The 21,047-nt window shown below is 39.9% G+C and overlaps 1 protein-coding gene across 6 annotated transcripts; it reads right to left on the bottom strand.

The window, feature by feature from the left end:
* Positions 1–428: 428 nt before the first annotated feature.
* brdt (bromodomain, testis-specific) lies at positions 429–20,965 on the bottom strand. 6 transcript variants are annotated; one of them, XM_058639329.1, is made up of 20 exons: positions 20,951–20,965; positions 16,663–16,933; positions 16,403–16,540; positions 14,606–14,744; positions 14,375–14,496; positions 12,940–13,302; positions 12,725–12,853; positions 11,863–12,063; positions 10,303–10,484; positions 9,913–10,190; positions 8,168–8,278; positions 7,933–8,085; positions 7,620–7,675; positions 7,378–7,534; positions 6,033–6,103; positions 4,802–4,862; positions 4,621–4,727; positions 4,049–4,242; positions 1,596–1,815; positions 429–1,502 (listed from the first exon to the last, which is right to left on the bottom strand). In XM_058639329.1, the coding sequence occupies exons 2-20, from the start codon at positions 16,852–16,854 to the stop codon at positions 1,437–1,439; spliced, it is 2,940 nt and encodes a 979-aa protein (XP_058495312.1). In that variant the 5' UTR covers positions 16,855–16,933; positions 20,951–20,965; the 3' UTR covers positions 429–1,436. The 6 variants fall into 6 exon arrangements, with proteins under 6 accessions (XP_058495312.1, XP_058495311.1, XP_058495310.1 ...); XM_058639328.1 differs by lacking the exon at positions 20,951–20,965 and adding an exon at positions 20,631–20,861 and having other exon boundaries at positions 16,663–16,958; XM_058639327.1 differs by lacking the exon at positions 20,951–20,965 and adding an exon at positions 20,631–20,861.
* Positions 20,966–21,047: the final 82 nt, after the last annotated feature.

Below are 21,047 nucleotides of genomic sequence, written 5' to 3'. Positions count from 1 at the left end.
TCTTAGTACTATCTTATTGCTGTAATCACTATTTTTATTTTTTTAATATTTCTTTCCTATCTTCTTTGTTATCCTTTAAGATTGTATTATACCTGCACTGTTCTCAGACTGCTGTACGTCTATATGTAAAAACAATAAAAAAGGTTCACAAAAGGTATGAAAAAAAGAAAGTATAGGTGTATATATATATGCATACAGTATATACCACTCTCTGAAACAATTGAACTGCTTTGAACATATTCTGATTGACTCACAAACTCTTTGACCCCTAATGGCCATTTAAGAGAATACACATTTTAGTCACTTCTTCATCGGCTTCTCTTACCTTTTGTATTCATGATTTCACCTACACACACACACACACAGTATAAACACACTTAGACAATGATGAGGAATAAATAAAACAGGATGCAGGATGAATTGATGGAAGTTGCTTAGTGAAAATAATTTTTATTATTCCGGATAAGAAAAAAATATTATTTTTATTAGCATATTTCAATGCTAAGCGATTATATATACTGATATAATGTCCAAAGAAATCAGGATTGGAACAGGCAGAACTGTATGAACAACAAAGTGCAGTGCATTTTCCATCAGTCAGTGCTGATGTTTACGTGGTGCAGCATTTGAGAAACAAAATAATCATTCACAGGTGTGTGTGTGTGTGTGTGTGTGTGTGAGCATAAACCCACACACACACACACACAGTAGAACATAGAGAGAAGTAGTCTTCAGTAAACATTCAGCATCTTTTCTTTGGTGGTTACAATCAACAGAGGAATGGAAACAAGAACACAGTGACATTCTTACTGCAGTCTGTGGACACATTAAAGGGAAAGGTCAGGTGTTTGTTTTTTTATGAAAAGTGGTCGCATGAATCACTGATTAACAAATGACACGTCCATCTGTCACTGTATGTCAGCCATTACTGACTGGTAATGGAAGTTTATGTCACTTTGTAAACTGCTCTCCCTCCTAATCCAGCAGAAGAGCAGCAGCTCCTGTGTTTCCTGCCTTCCAGTCAAAAACGTCCGTCCAACAGTGTAAAACCTATTCCAGACACATTGTAGACTTAGTGGTTCTGCTCCATGTGGTAAGTGGTGACAATGTGTCAGCTCCACCTGAACTATCCCTTTAACCAGTGAACCTCAACATAACAGCATCCTAACACAGGAAGTAAGACAACAGTGTGGCATTTTTACAGCAGTGCACGGACGCAGCGGTCAGTCGACGACATCCACACGTGTGAAAAGAAGAGGAAAACAAACAAAACAGAAATCACATTTCAAAGCCCCAACAATCCCAAACCCAGAGAGTGCATCAGTGCAAACATTGACTAACATTTATGACTTTATTAAATCCCTTTTCTTCCTCTGCTGTGAATGGGAACATAGTTTCAAGTAAATCCCAGGTGTTGTATTTTGATTTCTTTTTTTTTAGTCCAGGTTGAGCTCAAACGTCGTCATGATGTCCCGCTGCATAGTCATGTCGATACAACACATCTATAAAAAGGACAAAAGGTAAACACACACAACTGTAAACCAGCAGCACAAATCATGACACAGGACAGTAAAGCACAGTCATGAGGGACTCACAGCCTCCCGCCTGCGACGCTCCTGCTCCTTTTTCCGCGCAATCTCCCGCTGCTTGTCAACGGGGCACTGTATGGTTACCAGAGGAGCTTCCCTGGGAGACTGCAGCTGCTCCACATCTTTGGGAGCATCTGAGGCCACGTCTGTGTGAATACTCTCGGGTGAAACGGGCTCCTCTTTAGCGGGTTGTGGGTTTTGTTCAGCTCTGCATTGATCTGGCAGGCTGGATGGATGGAGAGTGAGCTTGTTATCCGGAGGTTGCAGCTATTTAAACAACTGAAGCCTCTTTCCCGCTGAAGTGAGTGGGTGCGTATGTGGGTATGTGCGTATTTAAACCTTTGTTCTGCCCTGTGGTGGTTTTTTCACTCCTGCATCAACATAGCTCTTACGACGTGTTTCCACCGCCTCGCCTCGCCTCGCCTCGCCTCGGCGCGGCGCGGCACGGTTAAGTTTCATTTCCACCAGCAAAGTACCTGGTACTTTTTAATGTACCTGCTCTGGAGAGGTTCCAAGTGAGCTGAGGCGATGCTGACGTTGTCACAGGAAGAGACGTGCGACACAAGAATCAAGCCGAACTGTAGATCAGTTACAAAGACTTAACAACCCTAAAAACGTGGGTTCATCTCCAACAGCTACCAGGGAAATGTCTACAATCTCAGTATTGAACAGAGGAGTCTGGTGTATTTAGTGTCAGACGGAGTCTGTGCTCTGGTCATGGAGGAAGTACTGAACAAAGAGTTTTAATGAACTGATTCTAATGATTCAGTGACAATGAAAACAACTGTCACTTGTCACACGCGTGTCAAGCAAAGTCACGGCTGCAGTGATGACTCCGCCCACGTTGAGGAGGTACAAGTATCTTGTAGTGGAAAACCAACCTAAACCGTGCCGTGCTGTGGCGAGTGGAGGCGAGCTGGAACCACAGTGGAAAAGAGCCATTAGTGATAATGTTTGTCTGTCTTTCACTCATTAGTTTAGATCAGGACTGTTAAAAGTGGCTTTCATTAGGCCCACCAGAGGAACTAATACATTTATGTTCTTCATGTGTTTGAAAACTACACGAGTTAAAAGGCAGAGAAACGCTGCTACTGCTACAGTCTACTCTCAAGTTTCAATTTTGGAAATCCAAGGGAAAAAAGCTTCTGAGAGAGAGAGAGAGAGAGAGAATACATTTTATTTAAAAAGGGCCTTTCAGGACACTAGAGCTGTAACTATTATTTTCATAATCGATTCATCTGTCGATTATTTTCTCGATTAATCGGTTGGTCCATAAAATATCAGAAAACCTTAAAAAATGTCAAACCTGGAAATGATGATGTTCTCAAATGTTCTCAATTACTACTACAAGTGAGATTAAGCAGATTGAGAAATATCCACAAATGATCCTTAAATGTTCAGGAGGAAGAAGATTGATGCAGATAAAAAAAATGGAAAGGCCAAATATGTTTGTGTTTAAGAAAAAAGGTAATGAAGGACTACAATCTACCTTTACACCACAAACAAATTATTATTAAAGTTATCATATCTTAAAAATTAGATCGAGCCCAAAATCTTTCAACTCAAGATAATGTTTGAGCAAGCATCAAATTAGAACACATTTTTTAATTTTTAAATATCTATAAAATCTATTTATTTCAGAAATAATTTTAATACAAAACTATAGTCTTTTTTTCTATGGAAAGCTAAAGGAACAAGGAACAAATGGGTCTGCTCACCCAGGTCTGATGATTAAAAACATTTAAACACTGGATTAAAGAGGATTTTTGACCAGTGAGAATAGAGTGTATGTTCCTTGTGTTGCTGTAGCAAACATGCCACAATGAAAGAGGATCGTTCCATGTCTTCTAGAGACTTGAAACAGGTCTGGGCTCAGTATTAAAGGTGCAGTACGAAACCTTCAGTATTCAGTATAACAAACTCACACTCGCTGGCCACTTTATTAGGTACACTGGCCAACGGCTTCAGATATCTAACATCTAATCAGTCAATCACATGGCAGCAACTCAATACAGACGAGACATGGTCTAGACCAGCATCTCCTAAACCTTTTAGGAAGGAAGGAAGCCACTTTTTAAAGATGAGAAACCTGATGAGATGATTTCATTAACTATTTTTACTGCCCATTCTCTTACAACTATTCATTTAAAGAGACAATTCAAAGGGATGTGCTACATGTTGGATTAAGGAATCCAAACGTTGTTGTTTTTAGATCAGACTCTGGGAATAAGTGGTCTACATGAGCAGCTCAAAGAAACGGCTGATCTACTACCATCATCTCGCGGGTTTACAGAGAATGGTGTGGAAAAGAGAAAATATCCAGTGAGCAACAGTAACTCAGATAACCAACCATGGTATGAGGAAGATCATCTCTGAACATGACATGACAACCCATCCCCCACAAGACACTATTAACTCAGTGCTGGCAGAAAGAAAGCGCTTCTCTTGGTGTTAAATACCTGTAGTTTTCCGGCGCCTCCTTCTCCTTGTTCTCTCCAGTGAGTTTCTTCTTCAGTGCTTTCTCACGCTCCTCTTTCTCCATGGCAGCCTTACGGAACTGCTGAAAGCTCTCCCTCGACGACTTGATGGCAGTGACGGTGACAGACTGTCTCGTGAGTCTGGCCCATGACTCAGCGTTTTTCAGAACAATGTCCTACAAGAGAACAATCTCTGTTTAAAGTCTCATTAAAGGGAGGTGGGCAGATGAACTTGTGGGAGGTTTATATTTGGCCACTAGAGGGCAGATAGTCCTCAGACAGCGGCAATTATCATTGAAATACTTTGACTCCCTCTAGTGGTGGAAAAATGTATTGCATGTATTGCATTGAAGAGTGAAGCTCAAAATCCTGCAAATCAATTTAAATCAAATTAAAAAATATAAATAAAATGTCTCTTTCTTTCAGACTAACTGAACTTGAGTTTAAGTTAAACACTTAATTTGATTTCATTTCTGAATCCCGTGCTCTGCAGAATCACTCGACATGTCAGGAGGAATATCATGAATTTGTAAACTCACTGAAACAATTCTGACCTTTTTGGGTATTTGAGGTTTTTCCTCTTCGGCAGGTTGACTTGCTGCGTTGGTGTAAGGCACGTGATTTAACTCGCCGTCCAGGACGTCATCGGGAAATCCATAATCTGAGACAATCAAGTATTAGTAAATGCTAAGCTTTTTTTTCCCACCCCATAGTAAAGGCGTTATAGAGACGTACCTGACTTTGTCTCGTCTCTGGACTGTAGTGGACTCTCCCTCAGCGGGGACAGCAGTGGACCCTGCGCAGAGGACGTTTTAGTAAGATGTTGGTAAGTAGGGCCGAATGATTTTGGGGAAAAGATCAAATTGCAATGTTTCCTGACAGATGTTGTTGTTGCACTTGTTTTCATTCGGCTTAAACTACCCTGTAGTTTAACAACAAGAACATTTATGCATATATATATGTTTTTGTTGATTTGCAATCAATACAGAATGATGAGTAACAGAACAAATAAAGTGCAGCCTCTGCAATATCACCAAGAACACTGATAACTGGATTAAATGTGGACATTTGTGATTTACTGTAAAGCAGCAAAAATTCATTTTTATATTAAAACTCAAATTTAAAACACTAAGAGCAAACTACAATGGCTAGAATGTAGCATTCAAGATTCTTTATTGTCATTCCAACGAAATGTCAAACAGTAATACAGAAATTCAACTCTGAAGGTGAGGTGCTGTATGGCTATGTGTGAAGATAATAGAATAAAAATAAGAATTTGCTAACTAAAATTAAACATAACATTTAAATAATAATATTCTGTTATTTAAATAACAGAATATAAAAAAAGAAAGTCTAACAAAGCAAAGAACTAAACCATGGTGACTTTATGGCATGACGGTAATTGAGGTAGCTTATAAATTAGTGCAAATAATACGATATAGAGTAAACATGCATGTAAACATTGGATTGATGACGTTAAAGGGCTGTTTCACCCATTTTTTCCCCACTTGAAAAGTGAAGTGAAGAATAAACTTAAAATCATTATGATGCTGCTGTATTTAATTCACATTCTAATACAGAGGTGGATTAAATTTGAAAATGTATTTTATTTTACAGATCTTTTACTCATAAAACATGGTCTAATTGACCGAAACACAGTGAAGAGCAGTGCAGGGTTTTTATTCTTTTTGATGGAAGTGACTTCGATGTCGAAATTTGTGTCACTATTCTTTTTCTTTCTTTTGATCCCAACTTCCTCTGTTGTTGTGTGAATAAGACATAATGGGTTTGTTTTAGTTTACTCACACTTCACTTGTCAGCGAAACATCAGTTTTTAAAGTTTTTAAATATGTGAATACAAAACTGAACCTTGTTTGTTGGTTCATGGTTCAGAGCTACGAGTCGAAACCAACATTCATTTTAACAAACGTCACAAGATATAAAACTATCAACGCCAACAACATACCTCAAACCTGGCAGCAGCCCATTCAGTCATGTATGCTGGAGACACCATGGGGGACAGAAGGGTGGACAAATCTGTGGAAGGATAAAGTCACGGGACAGACAGTAAATGCATCACAGCTGTGTGAGCGCTAAGAAGCTACAAACATGCAGTAAGAGAGGACAGTGAATGCAACACGGGTTAGAGAGAAGAGGGAGAAGAATTAATGTAATCCTCAATTAAAGAAAGAATGAAACACTGAGAGACAATATACATTTGAAGTTTCTTACGTTTCCACTTCCTTTCAATTTAAGAGTGTAATTTGTTTATGTTTTGATTAATCTTAATGTCATCTTAGTTTATAGTGCGTTCCAGCTGGCTTGAAAGTGAGTGAGAGTGAACTGCAGATGTTTGATAAAGGTGATAAATAAACAATTACGTGATACACACCACAGCACCATGTCTACAGATACCAGTGGGACAGTTCTGTGTGTACAGATTCTTTTTTTCCACTTTCTCCCTATAGGAGTCGCCAGGCGGATCATCTTCCTCCATCTCATCCGAACCCTCGTGTCCTCCTTCACAACACCCATGAACCTTCTCTGCAGCTCCATCTTCAACATCCTCTGTCCAATATAGAAAATCACGATCCCTCCAAGTGCAAGTGAACCAAACCAGCTCAACCATGACTCTCTGACTCTATCTCCAAACCGTTCGACATGCGCTGTCCCTTGAATATGCTCATTTCAATCCTGTCCATCCATCCGACGCTAATCACACTTCATGAATGCTTTTAGCAATTTCATTCATTTTGAGTTGGATCAGAACCGCACACTGAACTGTAAAATATGGTAAGGGTAGATAGAAGCTAGATGTCTTCAAGGCCGGACTATTATCAGTCATAGCATCGTTGGTTCAGATTGGACCTTGTATCATGGAGCTGCCACAGTGAGTCAATCAGATTTAGCTACAACTTTATGGCCACGAGCGTCAAAACCATGTGATGCTGAGTGAAGCCTTTGATAACTTTTGATCCCCATCTTGTCCACGGTGACCTGACCCAATTTGAAGTTGGAAAAATAGAAAAACATCAATGGCAGCCTTACAGACAGAGTATCCAAAATCTGTATTTTAACCACACATTTGTTGGTGCTCTTCTCTTCCTTAGTTCTGCTGCTCACACAGAGACAGACAAAGTTTTTCCTCTAGTTTGTGGGTAACTACAGCTTCATGCTCAGAGCTGAACCCGTGCATGAAAAGTTTCACTGAGTTGACGACTTGGAATCACATGTTCAGCGTGTGCAACAACTGAAAACGTCCTACTCATAACTAAGAAAGTACAACTCAGTCAAGACACACACATTATTACCTGGAGGGCATAAAGTGGGCTTATTGCAGGCCTGGTCTTCATTGTGATGCATCACATGACCTTTGGCCTCTGCAGGAGGAAGTGGACACGTCTGGGCTGAAGCTTTTGTCAAAACCTTTGGCTTGTTTATCGGCTTACTGCAGCCCACACGTGTGACCTTTGATTAAAGAGACTCATCATTGTTAAAAGGCAACTTTTTAATCTCATAATAACAATCAGTAAATTATTATTATGTTATTTACCTTTGTCTTCACCTTTTGGCAAGTTTCACTGCTTTTCTGCTTCTTTATTTTTGGCACTGAAACAAACGCACGTTAATATTTTGTGTACATTGTGTGTATGGATGAACTTTTGCTCTACTTTGCTGTTTATTTTAATCATTTGATTACTCACATAAACACTCATTGTTGCTTGTGTTATGATAGCAAGAGATTGATGAATAAACAAATAAACCGGTCTACTAGAGTGCGGACACCAGATGAACGGGTCTATATTGTGCCGGTAAAGGAGATAAGCGAGAAGAGAGGTCAAACATAAGGTAGGAGAGCAGCTCACCTGATTCACAGTCACTGCTGTCACATGTGTTTGAATGTCTGCTGCTGCTGCTGCTGCTGCTGTCACAGCTGGAAGATGAGCTGCAGCTGCTGCTGCTGCTGCTGCTGCTGCTGTCACTGAGGCAGCTCAGATAAGGAGAGGTGATGAACTTAGCTGTTGAAAAGCAGAGGGGTGAGTTGTAGTTTTGCAGTTTAATGGTGACGATCATTACTGTTTCTGAATGCTCGGGTCATACCTGCAGCCTTCTTGTTTATAATTAAGTGCTGCTCTTTACTGGAGACCACAGATTTGCCAGCTGTCTTTGGTTTCCCATTCTGCATTACTCCGGAGACCTTTTCTTTGACTGCTGGACATCATTAAAAAGAGGGCACAAACTTTACTTTGGACAAACCAAACAACCGCTGCATAAAACACAAGAGCACAGCAAAAAAGAGCCAGCTCATTACAGGACATTACTCAGGTGATCAACTATGTTTGAAGGACAGAGGGTCGTATTCTAACCAGAGAAGACGGATGGTTTGGAAAGAGTGAAAGAAAACAATCGACATTAACCTGGATAAACTATCACTCAACAGAGGAGACATACAGTGATACTTACTTACATCATAATAATAATAATCTGATAATGGATATTGTTTCATTTCTGCTGTTTATCTTTGCATTGCTTTTCAACTTCTTTGGTTTTTTAAAAGTGCTGTAGAAACAAACTAACTTGATGATACCGCTTCACCTCTTGCTGGTAACATCACAATGATTGTCCACAGCAGGTGTTTGTATACTGCTGCCTCGATTGCTGAGTTTGTTTTAACTAAGTTAAAACCAATCAGATCAATCAATCGTCAATCAACAACTTCTGTGTCCCTGTGAGCTCAAATCAATCACAATTATGCTGCAGGGGAGTGAGTGGTTTACAAAGTAAACTCACTTCAGTTTCCTGTCGACAAAAGCTTTCTAAAAAGTATACTTAAGATGTGGTAGATTTAAACTTGCATGAATTCTTTTGTTAAGTGGCTTAAATCTGTCACTTAATGTTTCTTTATGTTTCACAGAGCACGTTCACGATATATCATCTAAAAATAATAATATTGTGATTGTTGCTTTAAAGACATGCCAACTGACATTATTAGCAGAATTGTGTCACATGATCACTTGTGTGCCCATGTGATCACATGACCTCTTGTTAGCGTCCTCCCTGCCACACAGGTGTGGTATAGGGAGAAAACATGGCGACACTAGAGATTAGAGAGACACTAGAGCTGAAACATTTACTGGATCAATCGATTATTTATCAATTACTAAATTAATCGTCAACTATTTTGATAACCAATTAATCGTTTTGAAACTTTTTTCATGATTGTTTAAGCTTCTTAAATGTTTCTTTGCTCCAGATAACAAATAAATCATTAAAACTCTTTTTTGTTTTATGCACAAAAAAAAATTGAGAACATAATTCCCAGGTTTGACAAACACTGATGAACATTTTTTAACATTTTCTGACATTTTATGGACCGAACGATTACTCGATTAATTTTGAAGATTAGCGACAGATTAATTGATTATGAAAACAACCGTTAGTTGCAGCTCTAGATTAGACATTAGAGCTTCTGAGTTCAATGTTTCTTCACTGTAGTTCGGTTATAAATCTGAAGTGAAGTTGCACTTGAACGCTTCAGTTTAAAGAAAATAGAAGCTGTTTTGTGTCCATTGATGTCATCTGTAAGCAACAATGTGTCAGTTATAAATTACAGGATATTGACGCATTATTGTTATTTTAAAAAATATATATATATATAAGATAATATAGATATTACTTTTTACCCATATCACCTACCCCTAACGTGTACACAACAAGAACTATGTGCCAGTATGTCATACAACAACACTGCAAAGATCCTGAGCTACTGTATGCTTTCATTTTTACTAATTAAATAGAAAAGTTTATGACATAAGTTTTATTGACAGAGGAAAGCGTGTACTTACTGCTGATGTTCTTGCTGCTTTTCCTCAGACATGCTGCAACAAACCTCTGCAGGTCTCTCAGTGTGGAAGGCTTGAGAATTTCAAGGGCACCCTCCATCTGCTCCAGAGACAAGTGTCTGAGACGAGACTCCCTGGTGTGAATAATCTCCAACAACGTGGTCAGTTTGTCACCGGGCAGCTTGCGGATGTCCGATTTCAACAGCTTCTTCTCCTGGTTGGTCATTGGTAGCGACGGGACCTCGTCCTCACATTTTATGGGCAGTCGGTGAATATTTTGTCTGTTGCCATGCCAACACACACAGACAACACAATTTGACAGTGAATCCACAACACAGAGTGCACTGCAGCGTAAGCAGGCGCAATGAATGACCATATTAAAGGATTACTCACAAAGAAGCGCTCTTCATGCAGGGGACTTTTTCCACGACAGATTTGCATTTGGAGGATTTGTTCTTCAGTCCAGCTGTGTCCTTTTCTTTGGACTTCTTTTCCTTTTTAATCTTGTGTTTTTTCTTTGGTTTCATCAGCGGGTCCTGAGAGAGTCTCTTTAGCTGATCACTGACAGCTTTCAACTGAAATTTAAAAATCGCTGCCATTAATGGACAATGGGGTGAAATCCACTGAAGTGATTTCTGCAGTGTCGTCGTACGAGCCACTGACACATACAGTAGAGCTGAGTGTGAGCCAACCCGCTGATTTTGAACAGTGCTACGAGAGGGGACACCAGGAAAAAAGGATTATGGAGTAAAGGTGAAACATTTCCAATCATCTGGAGGATTTTTTACTCTCCCTCACCAAAGTCCATAGAGTGTTAATCTGAATGAAGGATTCCAAACACCAAAGTCATAAAACATCAAATCGCAGCAGTGGATCAACAACTCCTGTGTGCCTTGATGTGGACTTTGGTGCAGGAGAGTGAGCGGGTTACAGATTGACACTAGGCACGGCTGCATGAAACTGCGGTGGCTTCGTTTCACACGCGACACAAACGAGTGACCAGTGACTTGTAAAGCAGTTGTTTTCAGTGTAACTGAATCATTAGAATCAGCTCATTTAAACGATTTGTTCAGGACTTCCTCCATGACCGGATCACAGACTCCGTCTGACACAGTCTCTGCACTGAAACACAGCAGGTTTGTGATGCTGCTCGCGATCAGCAGTGATGTCACTAAATACAACAGACTCCTCTGTTAAATATTGACATTTTAGACATTTCCCTGGTAATTGTTGGACATTAATCCACGCTTTTAGGATTGTTAAATCTTTTTAACTTGATTCTTGTGTCGGACGGCTCTTCCTGTGACGGCACTCTGACCGATTGAACCTCGCTAGAGCAGGTACTTTAAAAAAAAAAAAAGAAGTACCTGGTACTCGGTGCTATGCTAGTGGAAACTAGAGCTGCAACTAGCAATTATTTTCATAACCGATTAATCTGTCGATTATTTTCGTAATCGATTAATCTGTCGATTATTTTCATAATCGATTAATCTGTCGATTATTTTCATAATCGATTAATCTGTCGATTATTTTCTCGATTAATTGATTGGTCCATAAAATGTCAGAAATCTTTAAAAATGTTGATCGGTGTTCGTCAAACCTGGAAATGACGACGTTCTCAAATGTCTTGTTTTGTCCACAAACCAAAATGATTCACTTTAAATTATTTCTTTGTTATCCAGAGCAAAGAAATTAAGAAAATACTCACATTTAAGAAGCTTAAACAATCGGAAATCTTGTTTTAATCAGGAAAAAAGCTTCAAACTGATAATCCAATAATCGATTATCAAAATAGTTGTCGATTAATTTAGTCATCGATTAATCAATTAATTGTTTCAGCTCTAGTGGAAACACAACTTAACATGCCGAGGCGAGTGGATGTGTCAGTCCCTCAAACAACCACAGAAGTATCCCTGTAACGATTCTGTACTCGCTGACATGTGTGATACCCACCCGCTCCTCTAAGCTGGCGAGCTGCATGGCCACCTCCTCTGATGAACTCCCTTCCTCTGAGGAACTGTCACTCGAAGAACTCGCAGAGGTCGACAGACTGCCGACTCTGTCCGTTTTCCCATTGATGACGCGCTGACGAGGAGCAGCAGAACAAGCCTCGGGTTCTTGTGGAAGCTTCGGATAACGAGCCTCGAATATTTCCTGTGGGTACACACACACACACACAAAAAATATTTCAACATCTGGGGTTAAATATATTTAAAGTGATTACATGAGTCACACCTCAAAGTGTGTTTGTGCAATGCATAAACATTATAACAACAGCAGCTTCTCCTGCTGTTGTAAACACACCTGATCTCCCACTGTCTTTGTCGTAATATGTGATCAACAAACCATTTTCTCTGGATATTTTCTGGTGTTCACGACTGAAAACAACTGTACTTTGATTATTAATTGCACATTATGATATTATTGGGATTACGACGAGAGAAAAGAGACATTTTTCCATTAAACAGTCTCTGGCAAAAAGCTACAATGAATGTAAACTCTGCTTTTCTACAAAGAAAATACGTGGTTTATAGCAGTGTTTCCCAACACTTCTTTCTACACAAGGACCCAAGGATGACAAGAGCAAATTAAATATCCGTTACACCTCGTATCAGAATTAGAATTTGTGAACAGATCGTTTTCCATGACACTCATGGTAAATCAATTACTTGGTTTTCTGCATATCATTTAAAACATAGCCCAGAAATAAATCCCCCGTGACCCATGTGTGGGTCCCAACCCAGTCTTTTGGAACCACTGGTTAATAGATCTTGAAAATGTGTTGAAAAACATGACTGACTGCCTAAATGTATACCTGTAGTTTTCTTGCCATGTAGACAACCTCGTGTGACGGTGGATTGTACTTGTAGCAGTTGGAGAACATCAGTCGCACATCTGCGGCAAATTCCTTTGCGTGCGTGTACTCTCGCTGATCCATTTTTTTCTGCGGAAGTAACAAGACCGTGTGAGGAGGACTGATCCGACGACTGAGAGTAATGACGCACACTCCAATCACTCCAGTCATTTTACCCTGATGGTGCTCAGGTCCATGGGCTGCTTGATGATGTCGTGGTAGTCGTGTAAACCCAGCGCCTCCGCGTCGACAGGGGCGTAGAAGGGCCACGCGTAGGTGCAGTGCCTCTTCGAGAGCATCTCCTTCAGGATATCGTTGCAGAACCTGAGCTGCTTCGACAGTCCCACCTTCTTATCCTCATAGTCGGGCAAGTCTTTCTTCGGGGGTTTGATGGGCCGTCCGCTGCCTCTCCTGGAGAAGGACTTGCATGGCGCCACGTGCTCCTTAGCAGGAGGAGCAGGAGGAGCCTTGCTGCTGGTGGTGATCACCGAGGTGGAGGAGGGTGGCGAGTTCACTTTCCTCTTAAAACTTTTTTTCATCTGAATATTTTTTAATAAAAGAAAGGATAAAGAGGACAATGAAACACTACGTCCACTGTAGTTAAACAAAGCATTTTTAATTTGTTTTTGACATTTTAAACGTTGAGTTCAAGGCACAAACTGAAGCAATGGCTTCAGCATGTTAAAAATAGCTATCGACGAGGATCCTCGTTGATCTGTTGGTCCACACATGTTATTTTCCATTCTAGTATAATGCCCTTACTGGAGCAGTGGTCTGCTATGGTCTGTGCGACATTTACATCAAGCAGACCTTAGCAGACCTCTGTGGAACCACAGACGTAGGAAGTATGAATCCAAGGCTCTCGATCGAGGAGAAATGTTTCTAGTATCCCCCAAATTATCCAATCAGGTGCCAGAACTCCACAAAGAGGCGGTCCTCCATGTTTGTGGGCTGGCCCAGTCCTGATGTCCCCCCTTTAATGCTTAGGGCTGGGTCATCAAGGCTTAAGGAACGAGGATGAGGAGAATGAGAACTCCCCTTAATTTAGTGAGTGAATTTGAGTCTTTATTTTACGTTGTTTACTTTGTTGACTTTGTCAAGTGTGCGTGAGGTGATTTAAAAAATAATGACTCTTTTTTAGCAAAATGTCATATTTGTGTGCAGACTAAAATAAATGGTTAATCATTAAACGTGTAGCCTTCAGTTAGCATCAAAACTAAAAGATGTTTAGTTCGTGCATTGCAGCCTATTGTAATAAAACTTAATAATAAAATAAAATGGCAGCCTCTGTAGAGCTGACCTGGCTACTGATATCAATAATAAATTCTCATTGTGTGGTAATGAAAAACCCCATTAAATCAGGCAATCGGGTGATTATACACTTATTGAAAATGTAAAAGTATAGTTATTTTATCTTCTATTTGTGTCACTGACAGCAACTTTAGTAGTTCAAATACATTCAAGTCTAAGAAGCATTTATTATATAGTGGAATAGATTATTTTTCTGACCACAAACTACTACTCCATCTTTTACTGAAAACCTTTGTCCTGACAGTTGACTTTTGTACATCAAATATATTCAAGCAGCTTACAAACCATGACAATACTCACTGCTGCATCAATTTGTGTTGACAGCTGCATGGGTGGGATGAGCTGAGGCATGTCAGGCGGAATGACTGTCACCGTCTGTTGGAGAACGACTTCAGAGACCATGGGTCTATGCTTCAGAACACCTGCATGACGGGAGGTGAAGTGGCACACAACGCTCCCGTTTTAATAATCCACTTATTAATCCATAGACTGATCAATAACATCTCAGGCAACTGCTATTGCACGGTGTACCTGCATTTGCCTGTTTCACTCTCACTGGTTCCTTTGCAGAGACTGTTGTGGATTCACTCTCTTCTTTGGGCATCTGAGAAATCTTCTGCAAAAACAGCTTCTCCAGAGTTTGTGCCATAAACACTATGTCATCTCCAGGCTGTGAAAAGAAAGACAAATATTGTACATTTACTGGTGAGAAAATAACTAACACGTGGGGCGCATGTGCATTTCCGCAGGCAATGCAGTTAGGCATGCTGAGCCAGGAAAGTGCTCATGCCTTTGCTTTGATGCAAGCTTTCTTTAATCTGTCCTGCCTTTGATCTGCCCACTAAAATAGCTGCTGTTGCCCTTGATCTGCCCTCTCAATTGATTTCTAATCTGTAAAAAGTTGCAAAGAAAATTTAATTATTGCCAAAAAGCATAAAATATATTATATTATATTATATATATATATATATATATATATATATAATTATGAAATTAGGAATTAGGAAAAACAAACAAAAAAACAATGAATAATGAAGATAAAAGGTAAACAATGGCATAACATAATGAAAGAAAACATAGTTACACAACAAAACATAGTTACACAATCGATCAATTAATTCAAGGCACATCAGTCACACCTTACTTCTGTAGCTCTTCTTTTAATAATAATCTCTGGCAGGCTGTACAATGAGAGGTAGAACGCTGCCCTCTACAGTTCAAAGTTCTTAATCCCTGTTCAAAGTCCAGCACTGCACCAAACCAGCCAAGTTTGAAGCCTGACGAGGAAACCATTTGACAGATGTATGTGCATGAATAACATACAATTTGTCAGTGTGGGCTGCTGTAGAAGACGGTGTCCCTAAGGTGCACAAAAAAAGTCTCTAAAAAGCAAATGATCTTTGTTTTAAAGCGATCAAAGAAGAATACAAATATCCGCAGAAGACGTGTTTGTTTTTTGCAATGTTGCCACTGCCTTTTTCTCTTTCCTCTTCTTCCTTCTTGTTCTTCACAGTGATCACACTGCTTTAAGGCGGTGGGAGTCAGTGACATTTACTACCTTTCTTTGTTCAAAGTCATCAAGGGACTCCTGCCTTTGATGGCAAGAGTACAGAAAAGAAAGAAGAAGATGGTCTGTGCCAGTGTGGACAATGGACATACAGAGATGATTAAATAGGCTTTATTTTCATGTGGTCAATTCAAAAGAGAATGGCAACAGTTGTTTTTACTTTCTCTGGACTTCGGGGCTTTCACCTTGCTATTGAGGCAGTTTTGGCATTTCTTCATGCAACTGGTCTTTATGGGAGAATATGAAGGCACTGTGGACTGTGATGAAGAACTACAGAACACACAAGACCAGCAAGATAAGATTCTCAGCCTTGAACAGAGCTTTGAGAGAGGAAGAATCCAGACAGAAGAATGAGGAATGAACTGTGTGATCTGTTGAACTGCAGATTGAGAGTTTCCAACTGTGGAGGGCGGTATGACACCCCTTAGTGTACATCCCGCCAGAGATTAGTTTTCGAAGGAAGAAAAAGCAGAGACACAAGATGGAAGTGGCTCTTCTTAGCGATATATCCGTCTCAAATCTCTTGCGTTTCCCATCCAAACACTGGACATTAAAGGAATTTTAAAATGTATACTTCAGTGCCTTTGGTCATTTTGAACTGCGATTAAGCCTGCGATGAAGAACTTTGAGCTGTGGAGGGCAGCATTACAGCCTACCTGTCATGTGAACTTTTATGCGATTAATAAACAGAATAATCAGTCTACAATTTCTGACATTCACTTCACACTTTGGCGTGTAACAGCACAAAAAAATCCTCTTACCCGATTGTACATGTAGCAGTTGGTAAACATAGCGTTGAAGTCTTTAATACATTCATGTGCTTCACAGTAGTACGTGTTGTGAAGACGCTTCTTTATGGTGCCAAGATCCATAGGATTCTTAATAATTGTATAATAATCCTGAAAAGCAACAAAGACAGAGGAATAAATACACCAAAGTCTTTCTTTCAGTTGAGCTGAAAGAAAACTCAGGATTAAAAGCTCTGACTAATCTGCTAATGAGTTTTTTTTTTTAAACTCACAGGGAGACGCAGAGCCACTGCATCGACCGGCTGGCGAAAGGGCCAGGAAAAGTTATGCCTCCACAGAGCTTTGATCACCACTTTCTCCAGATACTGAAGCTGATTGGTGACACGTCCGAGCCTCTTGGGATTGGTTGCCATGGGTGGAGGAGGATTTCCACTCACAGTGGGGCAGGGGTTAACATCACACATTTTGATGTCCAAAGGCTGACAAGAGTGGAAACCGACTGGAGTTTGTCGTCCTGCAACTCTGTGATCATCACATGCTGCCCTAAAGAGAAGAGCCGTTTCAGGATCTTAACAAAAAAAATGCAAATGAGTAAAGGCAATTACTCGATTACTAAATTAATCATCAACTATTTTGATAAATTAATCCATTTGAAGCTTTTTTCATGATTGTTTCAGCTTCTTAAATAGACAGATAAATCATTAAAAGTGAATCATTCTGGTTTGTGGGCAAAACAAGACATTTGAGAACCTCATTATAATCAACATTTAAAAAACGTTTTCTGACATTTTATGGACAAAGTGATTACTCGAGAAAATAATCGACAGATTAATTGATTATGAAAACAATAATTAGTTGCAGCTCTAAAAGGCAACAATGAAATTCCTGCGCAATCCACTGCATAATCATCACAATAAAACAAAGTGCAATCCTAAAATTGGAAGACCTTGCATTGATTTGATAAGGATACACATTATGGTGAAATTCTGCATTAATTCACTGTCACAAAAAAGTTTGATTTTCAAATAAGAATTAGAAAAATAAGAATTATTTTTGTTTTTTTGACAGATTTCAAAATTCCAAAAATGTTTTTTTAAATTAAAATACAGTTAACATGTAAAACGCATCTGCTACAAATGTGACTTTAAAAATAAAAACCAATCAGCCACCGATTGTGCAAGTTCTCCCACTTAAAATGATGATAGAGGTCATCATAGGTACACTTCAACCGTGAGAGACAGAATGTGAAAAAAAAAATCCTGGAAATCACATTGTAGGATTTTTAAAGAATTTATTTGTAAATGATGGTGGAAAATAAGTATTTGGTCTCCTACAAACAAACAAGATCTCTGGCTCTCACAGACCTGTAACTTATTCTTTAAGAAGCTCTTCTGTCCTCCACTCGTTCCTGTATTAATGGCACCTATTTGAACTCGTTATCTGTATAAAAGACACCTGTCCACAGCCTCAAACAGTCAAGACTCCAAACTCCACCATAGCCAAGACCAAAGAGCTGTCCAAGGACACCAGGAACCAAATTGTATACCTGCACCAGGCTGGGAAGAGTGAATCTACACTAGGCAAGCAGCTTGGTGTGAATAAATCAACTGTGGGAGCAATTATTAGAAAATGGAAGACATACAAGACCATTGATAATCTCCCTCGATCTGGGGCTCCACACAAGATCTCATCCCGTGGGGTCAAAATGATCATGAGAACGGTGAGCAAAAATCCCAGAACTACACGGGGGGACCTGGTGAAGGACATGCAGAGAGCTGGGACCAAAGTAACAAAGGTTACCATCAGTAACACACTACGCCGACAGGGAATCAAATCCTGCAGTGCCAGACGTGTCCCCCTGCTTAAGCCAGTACATGTCCAGGCCCGTCTGAAGTTTGCCAGAGAGCATCTGGATGATCCAGAAGAGGATTGGGAGAATGTCATGTGGTCAGATGAAACCAAAATAGAACTTTTTGGTACTAACTCAACTCGTTGTGTTTGGAGGAAGATGAATGCTGAGTTGCATCCCAAGAACACCATACCTACTGTGAAGCATGGGGGTGGAAACATCATGCTTTGGGGCTGTTTTTCTGCAAAGGGGACAGGACGACTGATCCGTGTTAAGGAAACAATGAATGGGGCCATGTGTCGTGAGATTTTGAGCCAAAACCTCCTTCCATCAGTGAGAGCATTGAAGATGAAACGTGGCTGGGTCTTCCAGCATGACAATGACCCCAAACACACCGCCCGGGCAACGAAGGAGTGGCTCCGTAAGAAGCATTTCAAAGTCCTGGAGTGGCCTACCCAGACTCCAGACCTCAACCCCATAGAAAATCACTGCTCTAGAGGAGATCTGCATGGAGGAATGGGCCAAAATACCAGCTACAGTGTGTGCAAATCTGGTGAAGACCTACATTAAACGTTTGACCTCTGTCATTGCCGACAAAGGTTATATTACAAATTATTGAGTTGAACTTTTGTTATTGACCAAATACTTATTTTCCACCATAATTTACAAATAAATTCTTTAAAAATCCTACGTGATTTCCAGGATTTTTTTTTTTCACATTCTGTCTCTCACAGTTGAAGTGTACCTATGATGAAAATTACAGACGTCTGTCATCATTTTAAGTGGGAGAACTTGCACAATTGGTGGCTGACGAAATACTTTTTTGCCCCACTGTATGTACTGTATGTGAATGTTTTTGTGTCTTTGCTCTATTATGAGACTGAACTGAATACACAACCTTTCAAGATTAGTTTAGGAAACACAGATCGACATTTTTCACAATAATAATCAACTGCAGCCCACAAAGTAACATCAAACTACAGGCTTGTTTAGCTGTATACTCGTACAAGGTTAGGCCAAAATAAACTTCTATTAGGGCTGCAATGATTAATAGGTTACTAAATTAATTTGAATATCTGGACAATCTGTTAATTAGTTTGTTTTTCTTATTAAAACAAGCTCTCTGATTTTTCAGCTACTTAAATGTGAACACTTTGTTTTTGTTTTATTTGCTCCATACAATAAATAAATCATTATTTCATTTCAGTTTAAGGTTCAGAAACACTGATCAACATTTTCTGAGAAAATAATCAACAGATGAATCAATCATGAAAATAGTTGCAGCCTTAATTTTTGTTAAACATTTTTCTTTGCCATAGTCTTTAAACGTACAACTTTACTATATAGATAGAAAGAATCAGAACTCAACCCAGATGAGTTACATTCCACTTCTCATATTGGTTTCATTTACTTTATTATTTCTTTGAAATATAACCAATTAAAACACAAAACTTTCATACACAAATCCACTTAGGTCCAGAACGACTTTTACTCTGCTACTTTTGTTGGGGACGTGTACATGTAAATATCATAAATATGAATTATAAAATTGATTTATTGAATTGATTCATACTGATTGATGAATGAACGGTAAATTAATAGGTATTCTTGTTAAAAATAAGTTGATTATAAGTATGAAATTTCATTTCAAAATAATTTCATTTCAAAATGCTACTTATTTGAAACAGTTAGCTTGTTGAGGGTGACAACAATCTAAACGTGTATTCAGTTGACGAACAGGATCACACACACACACACACACGCGAAGATGAATCTCTATGACAGGCTGCGCGTGCTGCTGTGTTGACAAGCGCTCGCGCTAACACGTGTAGTTCAGACACACCCACTGCTAAGTGGGCAAGTAGCGTTAGCTAACACACACCCACACTGCGTACAGAGCACGGTGCTATGCTTTGGCGCCGGGTGTCAAAGCTGTGGCCACCACATTTCATCCGCTAAAATGACGCGACCGTGAAGTCACCTACGCAGCGACATTAGCTAACATTTTTAACAGTGATTCGTAGGTTATCACTTACGAATAACGGCACATTAGTCTGTTAGCTAGCTGCCTCTTAGCTTCCACTCGGCAACCAACAACACTGGGCTTACTTTACACATGTGTGTCGTCTCTATTTGTCCACTGAGACAAGTTGGACAATTTGTCAAGTCGCGTTACGCGTATTCTCTAGTACTTAAAGCGTGCTGCGTTGTGCTAACGTCAAGCTAGCGCTACAGCCAGGCTAACGGTTGACATAACCCTTTAGGTTCCCCGCTAGCCTCGTAGCTCAAATATACATGTGTCTCGTTAGGTTGACGGTAAATGACAGCGGCACTAAAAACGGCGTGGATTTAAAGCAGGCTTTGCATTGGTGAGGCGTTACCGTGCTTTACCTTCACAGGTTCTTGCGTTCTACTCTTCGCCGGCGGGAGACGCGCGTGTCTACGTTAACAGCCTCACATTTATACCGCACAGCTCGACGCTCTAGTAGTGATTGGTCTACGCTCAACTTTTAACGTGTTGCAGTTTGGTTTTGTGTTGATAAAAAGCGCCCGGAACAATAAACGAGCAAACCCGCGGTGTCTGCTGCGAGTTTGAAGCTAACACTGACTTTTACAAAGACGTTAGATTCATATGGTTTTACGTATTCCACACAAAATGGCAACCCGACGTCACAGAGGGATCCTAGAGATTTGATGACTGAGTTACTGACAGTAGCACAGTGGTCAAATCCTCCCGAGGGTGAAGTCACTGCTGCGTGTGTTAGTGTGATGAAGCCATGACATTTTCTGTTTGCTGTGTGGCTGCAA

This window comes from Solea solea, chromosome 9, assembly GCF_958295425.1.
Source record: "Solea solea chromosome 9, fSolSol10.1, whole genome shotgun sequence".
NCBI classification, from domain to species: domain Eukaryota; kingdom Metazoa; phylum Chordata; class Actinopteri; order Pleuronectiformes; family Soleidae; genus Solea; species Solea solea.
The sequence above is the reverse complement of the archived record's forward strand: the minus strand, read 5'-3'. Positions and strand labels throughout refer to the sequence as shown.